General features: G+C 34.7%; 2 protein-coding genes across 3 annotated transcripts; both read left to right on the forward strand.

Annotated features, from left to right (window-relative positions):
- The first annotated feature begins 142 nt into the window (after positions 1–142).
- On the forward strand, positions 143–3,936 carry LOC103835782 (65-kDa microtubule-associated protein 3). 2 transcript variants are annotated; one of them, XM_018656289.2, is made up of 11 exons: positions 143–578; positions 730–802; positions 903–1,361; positions 1,432–1,641; positions 1,732–1,887; positions 2,012–2,323; positions 2,415–2,502; positions 2,596–2,669; positions 2,754–2,828; positions 2,913–3,132; positions 3,221–3,936. In XM_018656289.2, the coding sequence occupies exons 2-11, from the start codon at positions 740–742 to the stop codon at positions 3,688–3,690; spliced, it is 2,127 nt and encodes a 708-aa protein (XP_018511805.2). In that variant the 5' UTR covers positions 143–578; positions 730–739; the 3' UTR covers positions 3,691–3,936. The 2 variants fall into 2 exon arrangements, with proteins under 2 accessions (XP_018511805.2, XP_009110219.2); XM_009111971.3 differs by having other exon boundaries at positions 147–578; positions 721–802.
- Positions 3,937–11,476: 7,540 nt separating this feature from the next.
- On the forward strand, positions 11,477–16,358 carry LOC103836577 (peptidyl-prolyl cis-trans isomerase). The gene has a single exon (XM_033287615.1). It carries the CDS (start codon positions 11,928–11,930, stop codon positions 12,504–12,506), a length of 579 nt encoding a protein of 192 aa, XP_033143506.1. The 5' UTR covers positions 11,477–11,927; the 3' UTR covers positions 12,507–16,358.
- The last annotated feature ends 64 nt before the right edge of the window (positions 16,359–16,422 follow it).

Here is a 16,422-nt window from a genome sequence, read left to right on the forward strand (position 1 = left end):
TATTATTTATTTTTGTTTGTTTATTTAATTTTAAACCAAGGGTATTAGAGATATTTTATCTTTTAATGAATGTCATTTTTGTGACTTTCTCCCTCTAGTGCTATTTTTGAGACATAAACTTCAAAATGTGCTATTATTGACAATTGCCCTATTAAAAAGCACAATAAGCTAATTAGGTCCGTATTATATTTCTAAATGAATACAAAAACATTTATAGTGTCCAATATATTGTTTCGATTTTGTTTTCAATCGAATGAACTGAACTCTAAAGAAAAAAAAAAGAATGAACTCAAAAAGATTTATAATTTGACGGTTTAGATTTATTTGTCGAGTCGAAGCGCGATGCACACGATTGGGACCCAATATTTGAAATTCAAAAGCTCAAAAAGGATCCGGTAACGGACGGAAATTCCAAATCTATTCTCATCATCACTCTCTCTCTTCTCATCGACCTTTAACATCTTTTTCTCTCTTCTCTCTACAGAAAATTCAATCTTGGGTTTCAAATTGTTTTTCTATTTCGAAAATCCAAAATCGGATCGATCTCCTTCCAATCTACGAGAAATTTCTAGTTTCAGGCAAGCGTTCTCTCTCATTGATTAATTTTAGATGTCCAATCGATTCTACATAGTCGATTTCATTGCTTACTTATTCAATTGGTTAGCGAATCTCCAGTTTCCTTTTTGGGAATGACATAGTTAGTTAAGGTTTCCTTTACAGGCAGAAGAAGCATTTCGAAATGGCAAAAGATCCGATTCTTCAAGTAGAAACAACCTGTGGATCTCTCCTTTACGAACTTCAGGTGGTGTGAGTTTGATAATTTAAAAAAAAAAAAAAAGACTATTCGTATCATTATTATCTGTATTGAGATCTTGTTTTTTTTTATTTCTTTAAAAAAACAGATTATTTGGGATGAAGTTGGAGAAACTGAAACTGATAGAGATAAAATGCTGCTTGAGCTTGAACGTGAATGCTTGGAAGTTTACCGAAGAAAAGTTGACCAAGCTAATCGATGCAGAGCTCAGCTAAGACAAGCTATTGCTGATGCTGAAGCAGAGCTTGCTGCCATCTGTTCTGCAATGGGGGAGCGCCCTGTGCATACTAGACAGTCTGATCAAAGCCTTGGGAGCTTGAAACAAGAGCTTGGGACGATTCTTCCTGAATTGGAAGAGATGCAAAAGAGGAAAACCGAGAGAAGAAACCAGTTCCTATTTGTCCTTGAAGAAATTGAGAATATCACTAATGATATCAAAGGTCAAGGACAACTTGTTCTCCCCAAACCACCCATCGATGAGACCGACTTGTCTCTGAGAAAGCTTGAGGAGTTACACTGCCATCTGCAAGCACTTCAGAAGGAGAAGGTGAATATTTCATTTGAACTTGGCTTCTTCTTTTTTTGGGTTATCTGTTTATTTACTTTGTTTCCTTCAGAGTGATCGAGTGGAGACTATTCGGAAGCACCTGTGTACTCTATATTCTCATTGTTCAGTACTTGGTATGGACTTCAATGAGGTTGTTAGCCAAGTCAATCCCACATTAACTGATCCAGAGGGACCAAGAAGCTTAAGTGATCATACCATTGACACCTTGGATGCTGCAGTTCAAAAGCTGAGGGAAGTTAAGATACAGAGAATGCAGAAGGTAAATGATATAATTGCTTTTGCGAGTTTTATCTAGATAGTGTCTTTGATGTTGTTGTCACTCATAGTTGCTTACTGGATTCTTATGAAGCTTCAAGATCTAGCAACAACCATGTTAGAGCTCTGGAATTTGATGGATACACCCATAGAAGAGCAGCAAGAGTATCAGCACATTACCTGCAATATAGCTGCATCAGAACATGAAATAACTCAAGCCAATAGTCTCTCTCAAGACTTCATCAAATACGTAAGCTGTTGAGAATTTTTCATGGTTACACTGTTAACTCTATAATCAAGCTACAAGTAAATGGAAGTTTTTTTTTAATGTGCATGTCAGTAAACCTTACCGTGAGTTCCATTGCCATATACAGGTTGAGGCAGAAGTTGTCCGATTGGGCGAGGTAAAGGCAAGCAAAATGAAAGAACTTGTTATGAAGAAGAGATCAGAGCTAGAGGAGATATGTAGGAAAACCCACATGTTACCAGTTTCAGATAGTGCTATGGATCAGACTATAGTAGCCATAGAATCTGGTATTGTGGACGCCACACTGGTCCTGGAGCATCTTGAGCAACATATATCTAAGGTCAAAGAGGAAGCTTTAAGTAGGAAAGAGATACTTGAGAAGGTCGAGAAATGGTTGTCTGCCTGCGATGAGGAAAGCTGGCTTGAAGAATACAACAGGGTTAGAGCCTCGGAATCACAGAAACATTTATAAAGTCACAAAGTTCGTTACATTTTTTCTGATATTTTCTATTTATTTTTCCACTCTACAGGACGATAACAGATACAATGCTGGACGAGGAGCTCATCTTACTCTCAAGCGTGCTGAGAAAGCTCGTAATCTTGTTAACAAACTTCCAGGTAAGTTACTCTTTGTTAATCAACATATCACAAATGTTTATGCTCTGAATAGATTATTATGGTTATAATGTCTTTTCATCTTCATTCATCCAGTAATGGTAGAAGCACTGGCTTCGAAGACAATAGTTTGGGAACAAGAGAAGGGAATTGAATTCCTCTATGATGGTGTATGACTTCTCTATAAATTCTCAGTTGACAATTATTTATAATGTCATCGCTGACCATTTGTAGTCCTCTGTTTCTGTGTCTAGATTCGTCTTTTGTCCATGCTTGAGGAGTATAACTTACTGAGGCAGGAAAGAGAAGAAGAACACCGTCGCCAACGGGTATGTACTTCACTTTGTTTCCATCAGAAACTTTTGGCAAATACAATCTTCTTAAACTAACTACATGTTTTCTGCATTTTAAAGGATCATAAGAAGCTCCAAGGACAGCTCATAGCAGAACAAGAGGCGCTCTATGGATCAAAACCGAGCCCATCAAAACCCCTAGGTGGCAAAAAGGCTCCAAGAATGTCAACCGGTAGTGCCGCAACCAACCGAAGACTCTCCTTAGGTGCAGGGACGCATCAGACTCCTAAACCTAACAAGAAAGCAGATCAACGCCAAGCCGAAGGAGCTTTATCAACTGGTAATCTTTTGTCTTAACAATAAAAATGGAACTAAATTGCTTATCCATAGTGTTGGGTGCTTCTCTTAATTGCATTGATCTCCTGCAGGAAGGAGAGGGCTTGATGTTGCTGGACTTCCCTCGAGGAAACAGTCAATGAATCCTTGTGAACAGCTACAGTCTCCGCTAGTTCGTAAACCATTCTCACCCATCTCGACCACGGTGGTTGCATCAAAGGCCAACATAGCAACGCCACAGCAACTTGTTCCAAGCTCGAAAAGCAACGCAGTGAACGAGATATCCTCATTTGCAACTCCGGTCAAGAACAACAACATTATCAAGAATTTGGAAGAGGAGAAGATTATGATGATGATGCAAACACCAAAGAATGTAGCAGCAATGATTCCGATCCCATCAACACCAGCAACAATCTCTGTCCCCATGCAAACTGCACCAACCCCACTCAACAACAACAACAATGCAAGATTTCTCCCTGAAAAGGCTGAAGTTATTGAGTACTCCTTTGAGGAACGAAGACTCGCCTTCATGCTACAATCTGAGTCTCCGATCCACGTCTGATTTCAATCTGTCTTTTAGAAAACAAAACTTAAATTGTTGTGGTTTGGTTTGTAAAAGGTCAATTATATGATTGGCTATTTTTTCCCTTGAAGTGATCGGCTTTACATGTGTATGGAGACTAACAAGACTAACAAGAGACTTTCTAGTCTCTTACCTTCCTTGAAGTGGAAGTGGAACTATTATTAGCACCCTTAAATTGTTTTGACAATTTCGCATTTTCAAATTTTCCGAAAAGTGTTTAAAATTTATTTTCTTTTCCGTTTTGTTTTTGAAATGTTAAATTTATTAAAAATGAATGAATGAATGTTCATATTCAAAAGTGCATGTGACTCGAGAAACTCATAAATAGAAAACACAAGAGGGAATCAAACTTGAGATATAAATAAACATTAATGTTTATACGTTAACTTTTTACCACTTTATCTATCAAAGTGATGATAGATAGTGCTATTAATAAGTGTAAATGTGACTCATTATGTAAATATTTATATATTTTTGTAACGTTCCGATCGCTCACAGCTAATGGCCATCCACGCCCGCTTTCTCGGTCTGTGGATTCCATACCGTTCCAACGATCGATCCGTTAATTTTCCTAAAAGCTCGAAATCATTGTTTACTGACCTTGCAATCACCATCCGACCTTTCCCCAAGTTTTGACCTCACTTGCACGGTATCACATATCACTTTCCGATAGGTCATCCATCCTTTCACTACTCCAGCCAAGCACGCTTAACTTTGGAGTTCTAAACGGAGGTTTGACGGAAAAGGTAAGTCAACTTTGGTGACATATGTAGCCAAATCAATTCTCTTAAGTCTTTTCATATATCACAACTCGGGATGTTACAATTCACCCCTCTCAAAAAACGCAACGTCCTCGTTGCACCCCACGACAGGTCTCAAAACGCCTCTCAGGTCAGAACTGAGATGGCTAACCAGCTCTGATACCACTTGTAACGCCCCGACCGTCCACGGCTAATGAGCCATCCACGCCCGCTGATGCAGCAAGATATTTAGAAATTATCCAAATATTTTTATTATTTATTAGTTTACATAGATAATTACTTCTTATTGTATTTTCTATATTTTAGTAGTTTTCCTATTTTAATTAAGATTAGGACTTTCATAGATTTATTATAAATAGACATTTAAGTCTAAAGTTGTATTCAGTTTGATTTGATTAATAAAAGAGCTTTGGCTTTTGGGAAAATTGTATTCTCTATCCCTTGTATTGATTTGATTAAATTAATCAATCAAAAAGTAGGTCCCAAGCGAGGATTCCTAGAATCCCTTAGTTGAGCTGGCAGGTCCCAAGCGTGGTTTTCATAACCCCTTGGTTGAGCTGTTTATCATTGCTTCCGCTCCTGGCTCTGATACCAACCTGGCGCAGCATATGAACTGGATAATCAGCTCAACCAAGGGATTTGCTAATCCTCCTTGGGACCTGCTTCGCTCAATCAAGGGATTAATCACTTGAGACCGGAGCACTTTAGGATCGAATCCACATAGACCAACAATTACACTTTATCTTTATGAGATCAATATTAAGCTAAAACAATGTGGGAGTTTTAAGATTTGAGGGTTTCGTGACAAGCAAGTAACAAGATTAATTAAAGGTTTTCAGATGATTAAGAGAGCTAGGTTCAGGGTGATTCATCGGGATCCTTAGGATCATGAGCTACACAACTATTCAGGAAGGCAATAAGAGTCAATCTAGAACTTGAACAACAAGAATAGATAAACCCACTCTCGTGGTGTCTACCAATTTATCAAGCAATCCTAATGCCTAAACTCTCGTTTGGATTAGAGAATGATGACAAGCATTAAGTTTAGATTCAATTGGTTCAGGATTTGCCTTAACATCAGCTCTCGTTGGCTAAAGACAAATCGCCTATCTATGCTTTTTCTAGCAACCTAAAACACTTTTGATGATTAGATTAAACCTGTAATCAGATGCTGAATGGCCAGTTTAACACAAACATTAAGATTAGCAATAGATAGAGATATCAAAGAATAAAAATCCTATTTGTGTCTAACTCATTGATCCATGATCCCTAACACCCTAAACCTAACAAGCGACTACTCAGTCATGAACAGAGAAATCACAGAGACAATATATAAAGAACACATGTTGAATCAATAAATAAATAAGATAGGGTTCAGGAATCTTTTCAAGGTGAAAGAGATGAAGTTTTTTCCCTTTCAAGGTAGCAAATCTTCAAGTACAAAAGTCTCCAATGGTTTCTTGTGTAAAAACTAGCGTAGTATATTATAGAAAAACATAAAAAGAAATTATATGGAAGCCACAGGCGGCAGGGAGAAAAAGGGGGAAGCCCTAGGTAAAATCCCAAAATATTTGGAAACTTCCTTTTTTTTATCTCTGTCGCTGGAGCATGCACTCACACTGCTCCGGTCGACTGTTCTGCATGAAAATCACCTGATTGCATTCTTTTCTGCATCTTTTGTTCCAACTGGTGCATCTCTCATCCAATGCAACTCCAGACCTGTAATGACTCGAAAAGGACTAGGAAGACTCGATAAAGAATTGAAAACCAATTAGAAAACATACATATAATGTGTCAAAAACACAATATATCAACCGGCTTCCTGTTTTGATGAATTTAATCGAATCAAGAACAAGAGTTTCAGAAAAATCTCTCTAGAATTAAAATATATCAAAATCTGTCTTACAAATTAGTCTAATTGCTTCTTAAATAGAAAAAAAAAACCCTAACTTAACGAATAAGTTAAAACCCGACAATAATTAGTAAAGGCCAAAAGAAAGCCCATAAATATGTTTCTTTAATAAACGTGTAGAAGACGTAAGATGCGCTGCATCACTCGCTCTCTCGGCTCGTGGACCCCATCCCGTTCCAACTATCGGTCCGTTAATTATTTCAAAGGCTCGAAATCATTGTTTACTGACCCTGCAATCACCATCCGACCTTTTCTCGTGTTTTGGCCTCACTCGCACGGTATCGCGAATCACTTCCCGATAGGTCACCCATCCTTCTCCAGTCCAAGCACACTTAACTCTGGAGTTCTAAACGGAGGTGTGACGGAAAAGGTAAGTCAACTTTGGTGACATAGGTAGCCAAATCAATTCTCTTAAGTCTATCCATATATCACAACTCGGGATGTTACAATTTTATCGACGTAATTGTAAACGTAAATGTTTCTTCACTGTCTTAGGCCAGATCCAGAAAATGTGTTTGCTCTTATCCCAACTTCAAAGACTGATGCAGCATTGTGTTGGCTCAGAACCAGGGTCGAAGGCATCTTATTGGTTATGGCCTTATGGGGCACATGATTAAACATATTTTTCTCAAAAAAGAGAGGTGAGGGAAAAGAAAGAAAGATCAAAGACGTTGTACCTTGTAAATGAACCAAATGGGTAAATGGTAATACTCCTTATGTTTCATAATAAGATTCGTTTAAATTGTTTACACACAGATGGAGTAATTTTCATCTTTTACTCCTATATAATATATTATTTTGTTTAATTTTATTAATTAATGAAATGAATTAAAACTAAAGGTAAAAACTGGAAATTTTATTTAATATTTTCATTGAAAATGTAAAACGATATTTATAATGAAACAAATTTGAAAATATAAAATGGCACTTAATGTGAAACAGAGAAAATATATAATTTTATTTTAAATTGAATTATTTAAAAAGTGTATTTTCATTAAAAAAATAATAAATAAGTAAAACTGATTTGATGGTAATTTTTATGACATATATATATTATGTGAAAGAAATATAAGCTTAATATAGAAAAAAAATCTTAAATACAAAAAACTCTAAAATTAACAAAAAAACTAATAAAAATTAAACTATGATATCAATTGAAAGCTTCTTAGACAATACTAATAAAATATTTAAGCGATAATTAGACAAATTTGATTTTTTTTTCCAGCCAAAAGTTTATTATTAATTAGCATCAGTTATTTCAAGATGTTTAAGAACTGATGGACTCAAATGATATATCAACTATGAATAGTACTTTGTAAAGCTTACTTAGTTAACACAATTGCACATTATTTCCAGTCCTTTTTGATGCCAAAATTCAATTTCTTCAGACCAGTTATTCCACAAAGAGATCGTATGAGATATTGTTTTGATATTCAGATTTGTTTCTTGACTGTTAAGAAGATTGATAACTGTAAAAATGTATCCTTCGAATATTATATGTCTATAACCAGGGGCAGACGCAGAAAGTTATATTGTATGGGGCACTTAATGTAATAGATACATAGATTAGGATATATAAGAAATTAAACACTAAATACTTAAGCAAAAATAAAAATGAGAGTGGGGCACATGCCACACCTTTGCTTCACTTGGGTCCGCCCCTGTCTATAACCGAATCCTCAACATGAGACAACTTTGTTTTTTTTTTTTTTTTTTGGCTCAACTTCAACATTCATTTCACAAAGCATTGGTACAAAGATTTAACCCCACTAGAGATTATACCACATAATACAATGAAGCAGTCTAGTTCCACCCTGAATCACTAAGTTGGATCCAACGTAACCTAACGTGCATCATGTATTTTTTAACCACAATGGAATTGAATTCACTCCACGACACGAAGTGAACCAACCCTTTAACCTCCTAAAATTCGACCTCAAATACAAGATAACTCAACACACAATTGACCTGAAACCTATACGGGATTATCATTCCTTGTTCAAGCTGTTAGCATCCATGGAATAAGCTTGACGTTCTTGTACCAACAGGCCAACACCAAGAGGCGCGTTCCCGTATTGTCCCGAGTCCGTTGGGTTCATTATCTCAAACTCTCAGCCGAGAAGCCGGACATGGAGACCGGAATGAAAACTCGGGCTTCAGCAGCTTACACGTGAGCCGGTTCAACAAATCTTCGCTTCAGAGGGTGTGGAGCTCGTACCACCGGATCGAGACAGAACATCAATTCCGGCGCCGGGATGTAGATCTCCGCCACGTACACCGTCAGGGCTCACGTCTCTGGTTGACAACGCCGTCGCCGTAAAGACCCCGTACATGTTGACTCCGAGAACCGGAGGACAAACCCATCTTCTGCTGACCATAGATTTACTTCTCTGGGAGTCTCACCGCCGCTTAGGAGAGGACTTCCGCTCTGGAAGAGGTGTCTGACCGCTACACGCGCCGCCGCTGAGGAAGGAGACGCCGTAGATCTTGAAAAGGAAAATTAGATCTGGCGGCCTTCACCCTAAAAGCCGACTCGTTCCCTTTCCGTCATCCCTAGAGCCTCGCCGTTACTCCGAAAGAAGCCAGAGACAGACGCCGTCAAACCCTAAAAGGGAGATTTTTCGTCCTGGTCTCGACAGCTCAGAGCTCACAGCAAAGAGACAGAGGGAGTTACGGCCAGGGAAGGAGCAAAAGAGAAAAACGAGTTAAGGGAGGAGAGAAAGCCTCCGGCTCCGGCGGCCGCCGAGCCGGAGCTAGGGTCTTAAGATCTGTTTTTTAGAGAGAGGTAGGAGCGTTACGTTCAAAAGTAAATAATTTCATTTTCCTTATATTATATAATAAATATATTATTTATTGATAATAAAATATATTTATTTATCTATCACAAACATCTATGCAAATATGTGAATCAAGTATAACAATCAAACAACATAATGATTTCCACAATGAAAATTTAAAACATACATATTTATGTTAGGTAGTCTTATTTTATATTCTTTAAATAATGTAATACAATATTATACATTATTTTTTTAGAATTGAGAAATACATATATATCAGTTAGACAAATTAAGCGATAATTAGACAAATTTGATTTTTTTTCCAGCCAAAATTTTATCTAATCTATTAATTTAGGGTTCTATTTTTATCTACCATTAGCAAGTCATAGTAGGACCACCTAAAGAAATAGTTAATATGACATATTTGATTATTTACATTAATAACAAACCAACTATAAATTTGAATTTTATTTTTTAATTATAACAAAATCTGTTGAGAAAGAATCTAACAAAATCTTACTTAAAATTTAAATATTTTTATAAAATAACATATTAATTAATTTTGTAATTAATAATATAATATTGTTATAAATCAATGTTAACTAAAATTTTAATATAAAAAACAAAATGTAAATTATATACTATTTTTTAATAAATTATATAATTAGATTCTGTATTATATAAAAATAGAAGTTCTATAAGAATTAAATATGATAAAATCATATTAAATAGGTAAATTAACAAATTTTATTTTTTTAATTGTTTCATTTAAATAAATTATCACTCATCATTAAAATGATTTAAAATTCGTAAACTATATAATATTTTTATATAAAAAATAAATTTATTAAGATATGTTAAACGTTTATATCTACAACTATATATTATCTTTTATTTTTTTTGAAACTCTCGACAATATAATTTTTTAAATGTTTATATACAAAGATATAATATTATATAATAACCTTTAATTCATATACTATTTAAAATTATGTTACTAGAATGTTATTAGAAAACAATGAAATTGTAGTAGTTCAAATCAAATTTTAATTATAATTTTTTCTTAGTTATAACAAAATCTGTTGAGAAAATTTAGAAAATATAACCAAAATTTTAAATATGTTTTACTATAAAATAATGTATTAAATGTAGTAACAAAAACAAATTCAAAATGTAATCTTCCAAACTCAAATATAGTACTGTAATTTTTTAAAGTTTACTTGACAAAATATAAATTTTGAAAATAAATATTCAAACTCAAATGATAATATTTCAAATTTTACAAAATATTAAATCACAGATAATAAAGAATAACTTTTTGAAATGCACCACGAAAAAAAAACAAACTATATATGTTGTAAAAATTAAAGCAATCGAATATTTTGAAAATATAATTAAAAAAAAACTTAATATCATAGCATCCATAAAATATCTTATATCAATAAAATTTAGTAAAATAATATGATAGATGCTACTATGTATAAAATTTACTAAAATAATAGGGCTTTAATATTTAAACAATTTTGTTTTACTTAAATTCTGTAAAATACTAAAATAATATATGTTAAAGTATATTTTTTAAACAGTGCATGCAAATATAAATTATCTTGAACATATTTATTTTCTATAATATAAAATTAAAATTTTAAAAATGTATTATAACAAAATGTATAAATTTCTATTTGATTATTTCATATTGTTATTTTATTGTATATAACTCAAAAATATATTAGTAAGAAATAAACATTAAAAATCACTATATATGAATAATGCTGAATAAAAAAATATAAACAATAATATTATAGAGTTACATAATATATAATACTAAAATGAAAATTTTATATTTAAAACATTTGTTATAATATCTAATGCATTTATAAAATGAAAAAATATACGCACGAACGTGCGGGTTAAAATCAAGTTATTAATTAGCATCAGTTATTTCAAGATGTTTAAGATAAGATGGACAAAAAAATAGGATGAACATAAATGATATATGAACTATGAATAGTATTTTGTAAAGCTGACTTAGATAACACATCTGCACATCCATTTATAGTCCTTTTTGATGCATAAATTCAATTTCTTCAGAGCAGTTATTCCACAAAGAGATCGTATGAGATATTGTTTTGATATTCAGATTTGTTTCTTGACTGTTAAGAAGATTGATAACTGTAAAAATGTCTCATTCGAATATGATATGTTTATAACTGAGTCCCCAACATGAGACAAGTTTGGTTTAAAAGTAAATAATTTTATTTTTCTTATATTATATAATAAATATATTATTTACTGATAATAAAAATATAGTTACTCATCTATCAAAAATAACTATGCAAATATGTGAATCAAGTACAACAATCAGACAATATAATGATTTACACAAAGAAAATTTAAAAAATATATTTATGTTATGTAGTCTTATTTTATATTCTTTAAATAATGTAATACAATATTATACATTATTTTTTCAGAATTGAGAAATACATATAATATCTTATCCGCGCATAGCGCGGTTAAAAAATCTAGCTAGCTTTAAAAGCCATAAAAACCTATGAAAGTAGGGAGATATATTTGATTATTCAAACCTTTCATTATAATGTTAGACTACTTCCATCTTAACTGCACGGAACTAGTTCGTCTCCTCGCAGAAACAGCCCTAAATTACTCTGAATATGGAAAGGAACGTTCGCTTTAATGAAACCGACAGAAACATCATAATTAACGTTGCGTCTGGTGGTGTGTGCACACTTGACGTTAACCATGTTGGCCGACTTATGCCACCTCCGGCCGTTGATGGATCCCCTGTTCCTTCTCCTGGCTCCTGCTAACCCTAAGGTTTTCTTTTATATGACGGTGGATGCCAAACCGGCTGGTATGATCGTGATGGAGCTCTTCGCCCACACGACCCCGCGGACGGCAGAGAACTTCCGCGCCCTCTGTACTGGCGAGAAATGCACGGGGAAGCTTGGCAAGCCACTCCATTACAAAGGATCAATCATCCACCATGTCGATCCCGGTTATATGATTGCCGGAGGAGATATCATTGACGGAGGGAAAGGAAACGGAGGCGAATGTATCTACGGCAGTAGGTTTTTCGAGGTTGAGAACTTCATCAAGAAGCACACCGGTCCAGGTATCCTCTCCAAGTGGAACCGTGGTCGAAACAGCACTGGATCTCAGTTCATGATCCACGCAAAGGCGAATCCGGATCTGGACGACGAGTGTGTTGTGTTCGGCCAAGTTGTTCAAGGAATGTATGGGGTCACGAGCATTATGGCTTTGAGCACGAATACTTCCATACCCGTTGCGGTGATCTCCAACTGCGGTCAAATTTCATAGATATTTGTGAGGTTTTCATCTTACGTCGTTTGATGTGTTTATGTTCGTATTTAAGTTTAGATGGGCTACGTACCATTGAATAACGATAAAACATGAATAAGGTTGGAGTCAACATTGTTGCCGGTTAAGTTGGAATCATGGTTAGTGATTTTCGGTAGTACCCGGTTTAAATAAGCGCCAACCATCTGCGTGCCAATTCATAACGAGCTTTTTCTGGAATTTTGCATTGTAACTCTTGCCTATTTCAGACCAAAGCTTTCCAATTTCAAACCAATCAAAAGCGCACATGCTCAGGTGTCCATGCTGGTTTTTCTGGGAAATCAAATACAAACATAATTACAAGATTCAGCAAATCAACCTAACAATAAGATAAGAAGAGGAAGCAAACGACTTAAACAAAAGACTTAAACAAAAAAGAAAGTATGGTTTGATTTATGGGAAAATATTCCAATTTCTACATACTTAAACTCGCCACAGGCGAAACAGCAAAGAGTACCAGTTCGGGCAAGTCGAGTCTGATCCACGGGAACAACAGTTGTGTCCGTAGGAGTAGGATTTGTGGTTGCAGGCGGGAAGGTTGTGGTTGTTGATCGTTGTCGTGTGGAGTTCCAAGAAAAAATTGTCTTGTTTTGAGGTTCTACTGTAAGTGCTTGTTGATGAGCTTCTGAGATCGTGAGAGGGTTGAATAAATTCAACGTGTGTTGAATTTTCTGTCGTAAGCCACCAATAAAGCGAGCCACTATTTGTCTTTCAGAATCATAGATATCAATCCTCGTGAGCAGTAAGAAAAATTATGTGGCATACTCTTCGACTGTACGGCTTCCTTGTCGTAAGTGTTGCAACTTTTGAAACATAAGCTGATCATAGTTGTATGGTAGGAATGTCTTGTGGAGGTGTTTCTTCAGCTTGTCCCATGATGCTATCTTTGGTTTATTCAGACGGGTTCAGGTTGCTTTAAGCTGTGTCCACCAAGCGGCATCTCTGGTGCGGAAACGCATAGCTAATACAGGAACACACTGATCAAGGGGAACATTTTTGAATTCCAAAATCTCTTATACGGTTGCGATCCAATCAAGTAATTCCTCTGCAGTTGGTCCCCCGCTGAATTCCGAATTTCTGTTTTAAAGCGCCATTCCCATCATTCTTCGGAAGGTTGTGCATTATGATCACGAGGTCAGTTGCGGCCGAGAACAGCGAACGGGTTCGCATCTTCCTCGTCTTCAGCTAGGTCATCGTTATTAAGTTCTTCGACTGGAGCGGGATTACGGTTAGCGGCCAAGGCTTGCATGGCCTGCGTGAGTTGACCGAGTTGCTCTTGCATATGCTCCATAGTGTGTTGTTAAATTTTGGCTTGTGTTTCTTTGCGTGTGCGCGGCATGGTTGCGGAAGGGTTTGTTTTGCTCTGATACCAACTTGATGGCGGGTAAGAACGATAGTTCAGCTCAATCTAGGGATTTTGATTAGAAATCGCTAGAGACCTGCTACTTGAAGAAGATGAATCTAATTGAATCTTGTTCAAGGCTTCTCGAAATAGATGAATTGAATCAAATCTCTCTCAAGGTATAAAGCCAAAGCTAGTTTTATTAATTATCAAAAGTCTATCTCTAAAAGCCAAAACCAAAACACAATATATAGGGATCCATCGTCAAAGTGACAACCAACTTATGATAATCTTTCCTATTCTAAGAAGGAAAACAAAGCATTAAGACTTATTGAAAAGGAAACAAAGAAAACGTGAGAAATAAGGTAACTAAAGTTGAGGCGGTGTAGATGTTGCTGCATCAATAACCTATGTTTTTTTTCGATAACTCAGATACCTAGCTGGTATGGGATGTGGTGCCTCGTTAGGTACGTACCCCTATCATATGAAATATCGGTCCATTAAACTCAGAAAGCCAGCTGGCCCAGAAATTTTGTATAAATTTCTACCGATGGATTGAACTCAGGGTGCGATCAGATTTGGCCGTTTCGCTCCCGATCCTACAACCACTAGACCACAACCGCTGGGTTATAACCTATGGTTTCAATTTTTGTAGTAACTAGCAAGCATGTTTTATAAAGTGGACACAAATGTTTATTGGATTAACTTCTGATAGGATTGTTATTTTGGTTTATGGGGTAGGCTTTGAATTAGAGAGGCATTTTATCTTCTTTTTTTCTTGTAACACAGAAGAATAAAGGTGCTGCTTAGGAAAATTGTGTTCATATGTCGCAATTTCATTTTGTTTATGAAGAAATAAAATATTTGTTACTTTGATTTTTAAAATGACCGTTTCCTATCAATGTACTTAAATCAATATCATTATTTTAACTGTCGATTTCGCCAGTAAAAACAACATTTCTCTAATACCAATGTAACTGGTTTTGCAATTATAACTACTTGCTGTGGGCTAGATACTTACCATTAATATATGCAACAACTCGAACACAAACAAAGAAAACCAATGTAACGTCTCTATTGCTCAAAAAAGAAGAAGAATAACGTTCCTTTCTAGTAAACGTACAGTCATACATAGAGCTGTAATAATATCAAATATATTTTACTTTGAAACTATTTATTTCTATACATAACCTGATAACCAGAGTTCAAAATATGTAAATCTCATCCTTGTAGAATAATTCTAACTGTCCAAAACCATTTGAATTCATTAAAATTGATAGGAAACGGTAAATCAGTGCTATGGGATGTATTTTGAGAAAATAAAGACTACCAACAGATCAAATTGAAGAAGAAACCAGATCTCCCTTCCATTAAAGCTGACCCGAAAAATCTTATTGCCATGAATGCTAATGTAAAGATTATCTACTCTGATGCTGCTTGGAATCCTTTGTCTTGTGATTGTGGACTACGTTGGTTCATATAAGCTTCTACAGGTATCAGGCAAGGTTTTGATAGCAGAACTCATGCTGCCTCGCCTTAAATTGCGGAGGCGATGGCCCTTAAGTATCATCCATGACATCCGCGTGTAGATTTGATCCTTCACCTCTATCAAATTTCCTTTGGGAAATGTACTTGCTGATGGCTATCCAAATCAGCTCTCTCTTTAATTTCTGTATCCTTCGCTTTGGATCTTTGAATTAATAAAAACGTTTAACCAAAAAAAGAAAAAAAATACATTTTTGAAATTTGTCTGTATCAAAATCAGTAATATGATTTTCTTTTTACATCAATATTTCAATTTTTAAATGACTTATGACGAAGAATGAATTCATCACTAGAAGTGAATTACTGTAAAACTGAAACTTGCTGTGGAAAAAAAACACACAGAAACCTGATAAAAGTAGCTAAATGAACCAATGATATTTCATGTAAATTCGTAGTGCGAATATGTATTATTTCGGATATGTTCTTTTCAAAAAAAAAACATTCATTTAAAATTATTGATATATAGTATTTCTCTATGATTGAATATGCTTTTGTATTTTTGAATAACTAATAGTACTCCCTCCGTTTCATATATACAGTTATATATTCTAGGGAAAAAAATTGTTTCAAAAAAATCTATTTTAATGCATGTTTTATTAACTAATTGTAAACTTAAAAAAAAACTAATTACACTTATTGGATTTTTATTAGCTTAAAATTATGAGAAAGCGATAATCACAAAAAATATTCAAATTTAATATGTTTTATTTAAAAGTGTGAAAATCTAAAATATGTAACATTTTGAAACGAAAGGAATATTTTTTATCATCTAAAAATTCTATTAAAACAAGTAGCATATAAACTAATAAAAACACGTTCTTTCCGGAACTAGAAGCCAATAAAGATCGAAATCTTTCCGGAAATATATGATCACAAAAGAAATCTAACCGATAACTAGTAAAGATAGACGACAAAGAATAATAAAACAAACATAAAGTCGTACCATAAAATTACCGAAACGGAAGCACAGATCGATTTCGAAACAACGAA

The sequence above is a fragment of the Brassica rapa genome, chromosome A01 (genome assembly GCF_000309985.2).
Source record: "Brassica rapa cultivar Chiifu-401-42 chromosome A01, CAAS_Brap_v3.01, whole genome shotgun sequence".
Taxonomy (NCBI): domain Eukaryota; kingdom Viridiplantae; phylum Streptophyta; class Magnoliopsida; order Brassicales; family Brassicaceae; genus Brassica; species Brassica rapa.

Coding starts and splice junctions, on each gene's coding strand:
- LOC103835782 (XM_018656289.2), top strand. CDS start 740: ATGGCAAAAGATCCGATTCTTCAAGTAGAAACAACCTGTGGATCTCTC. Junction 1,362..1,431: donor AAGCACTTCAGAAGGAGAAG/GTGAATATTTCA, acceptor TGTTTCCTTCAG/AGTGATCGAGTGGAGACTAT. Junction 2,829..2,912: donor AAGAACACCGTCGCCAACGG/GTATGTACTTCA, acceptor TGCATTTTAAAG/GATCATAAGAAGCTCCAAGG.
- LOC103836577 (XM_033287615.1), top strand. CDS start 11,928: ATGTTGGCCGACTTATGCCACCTCCGGCCGTTGATGGATCCCCTGTTC.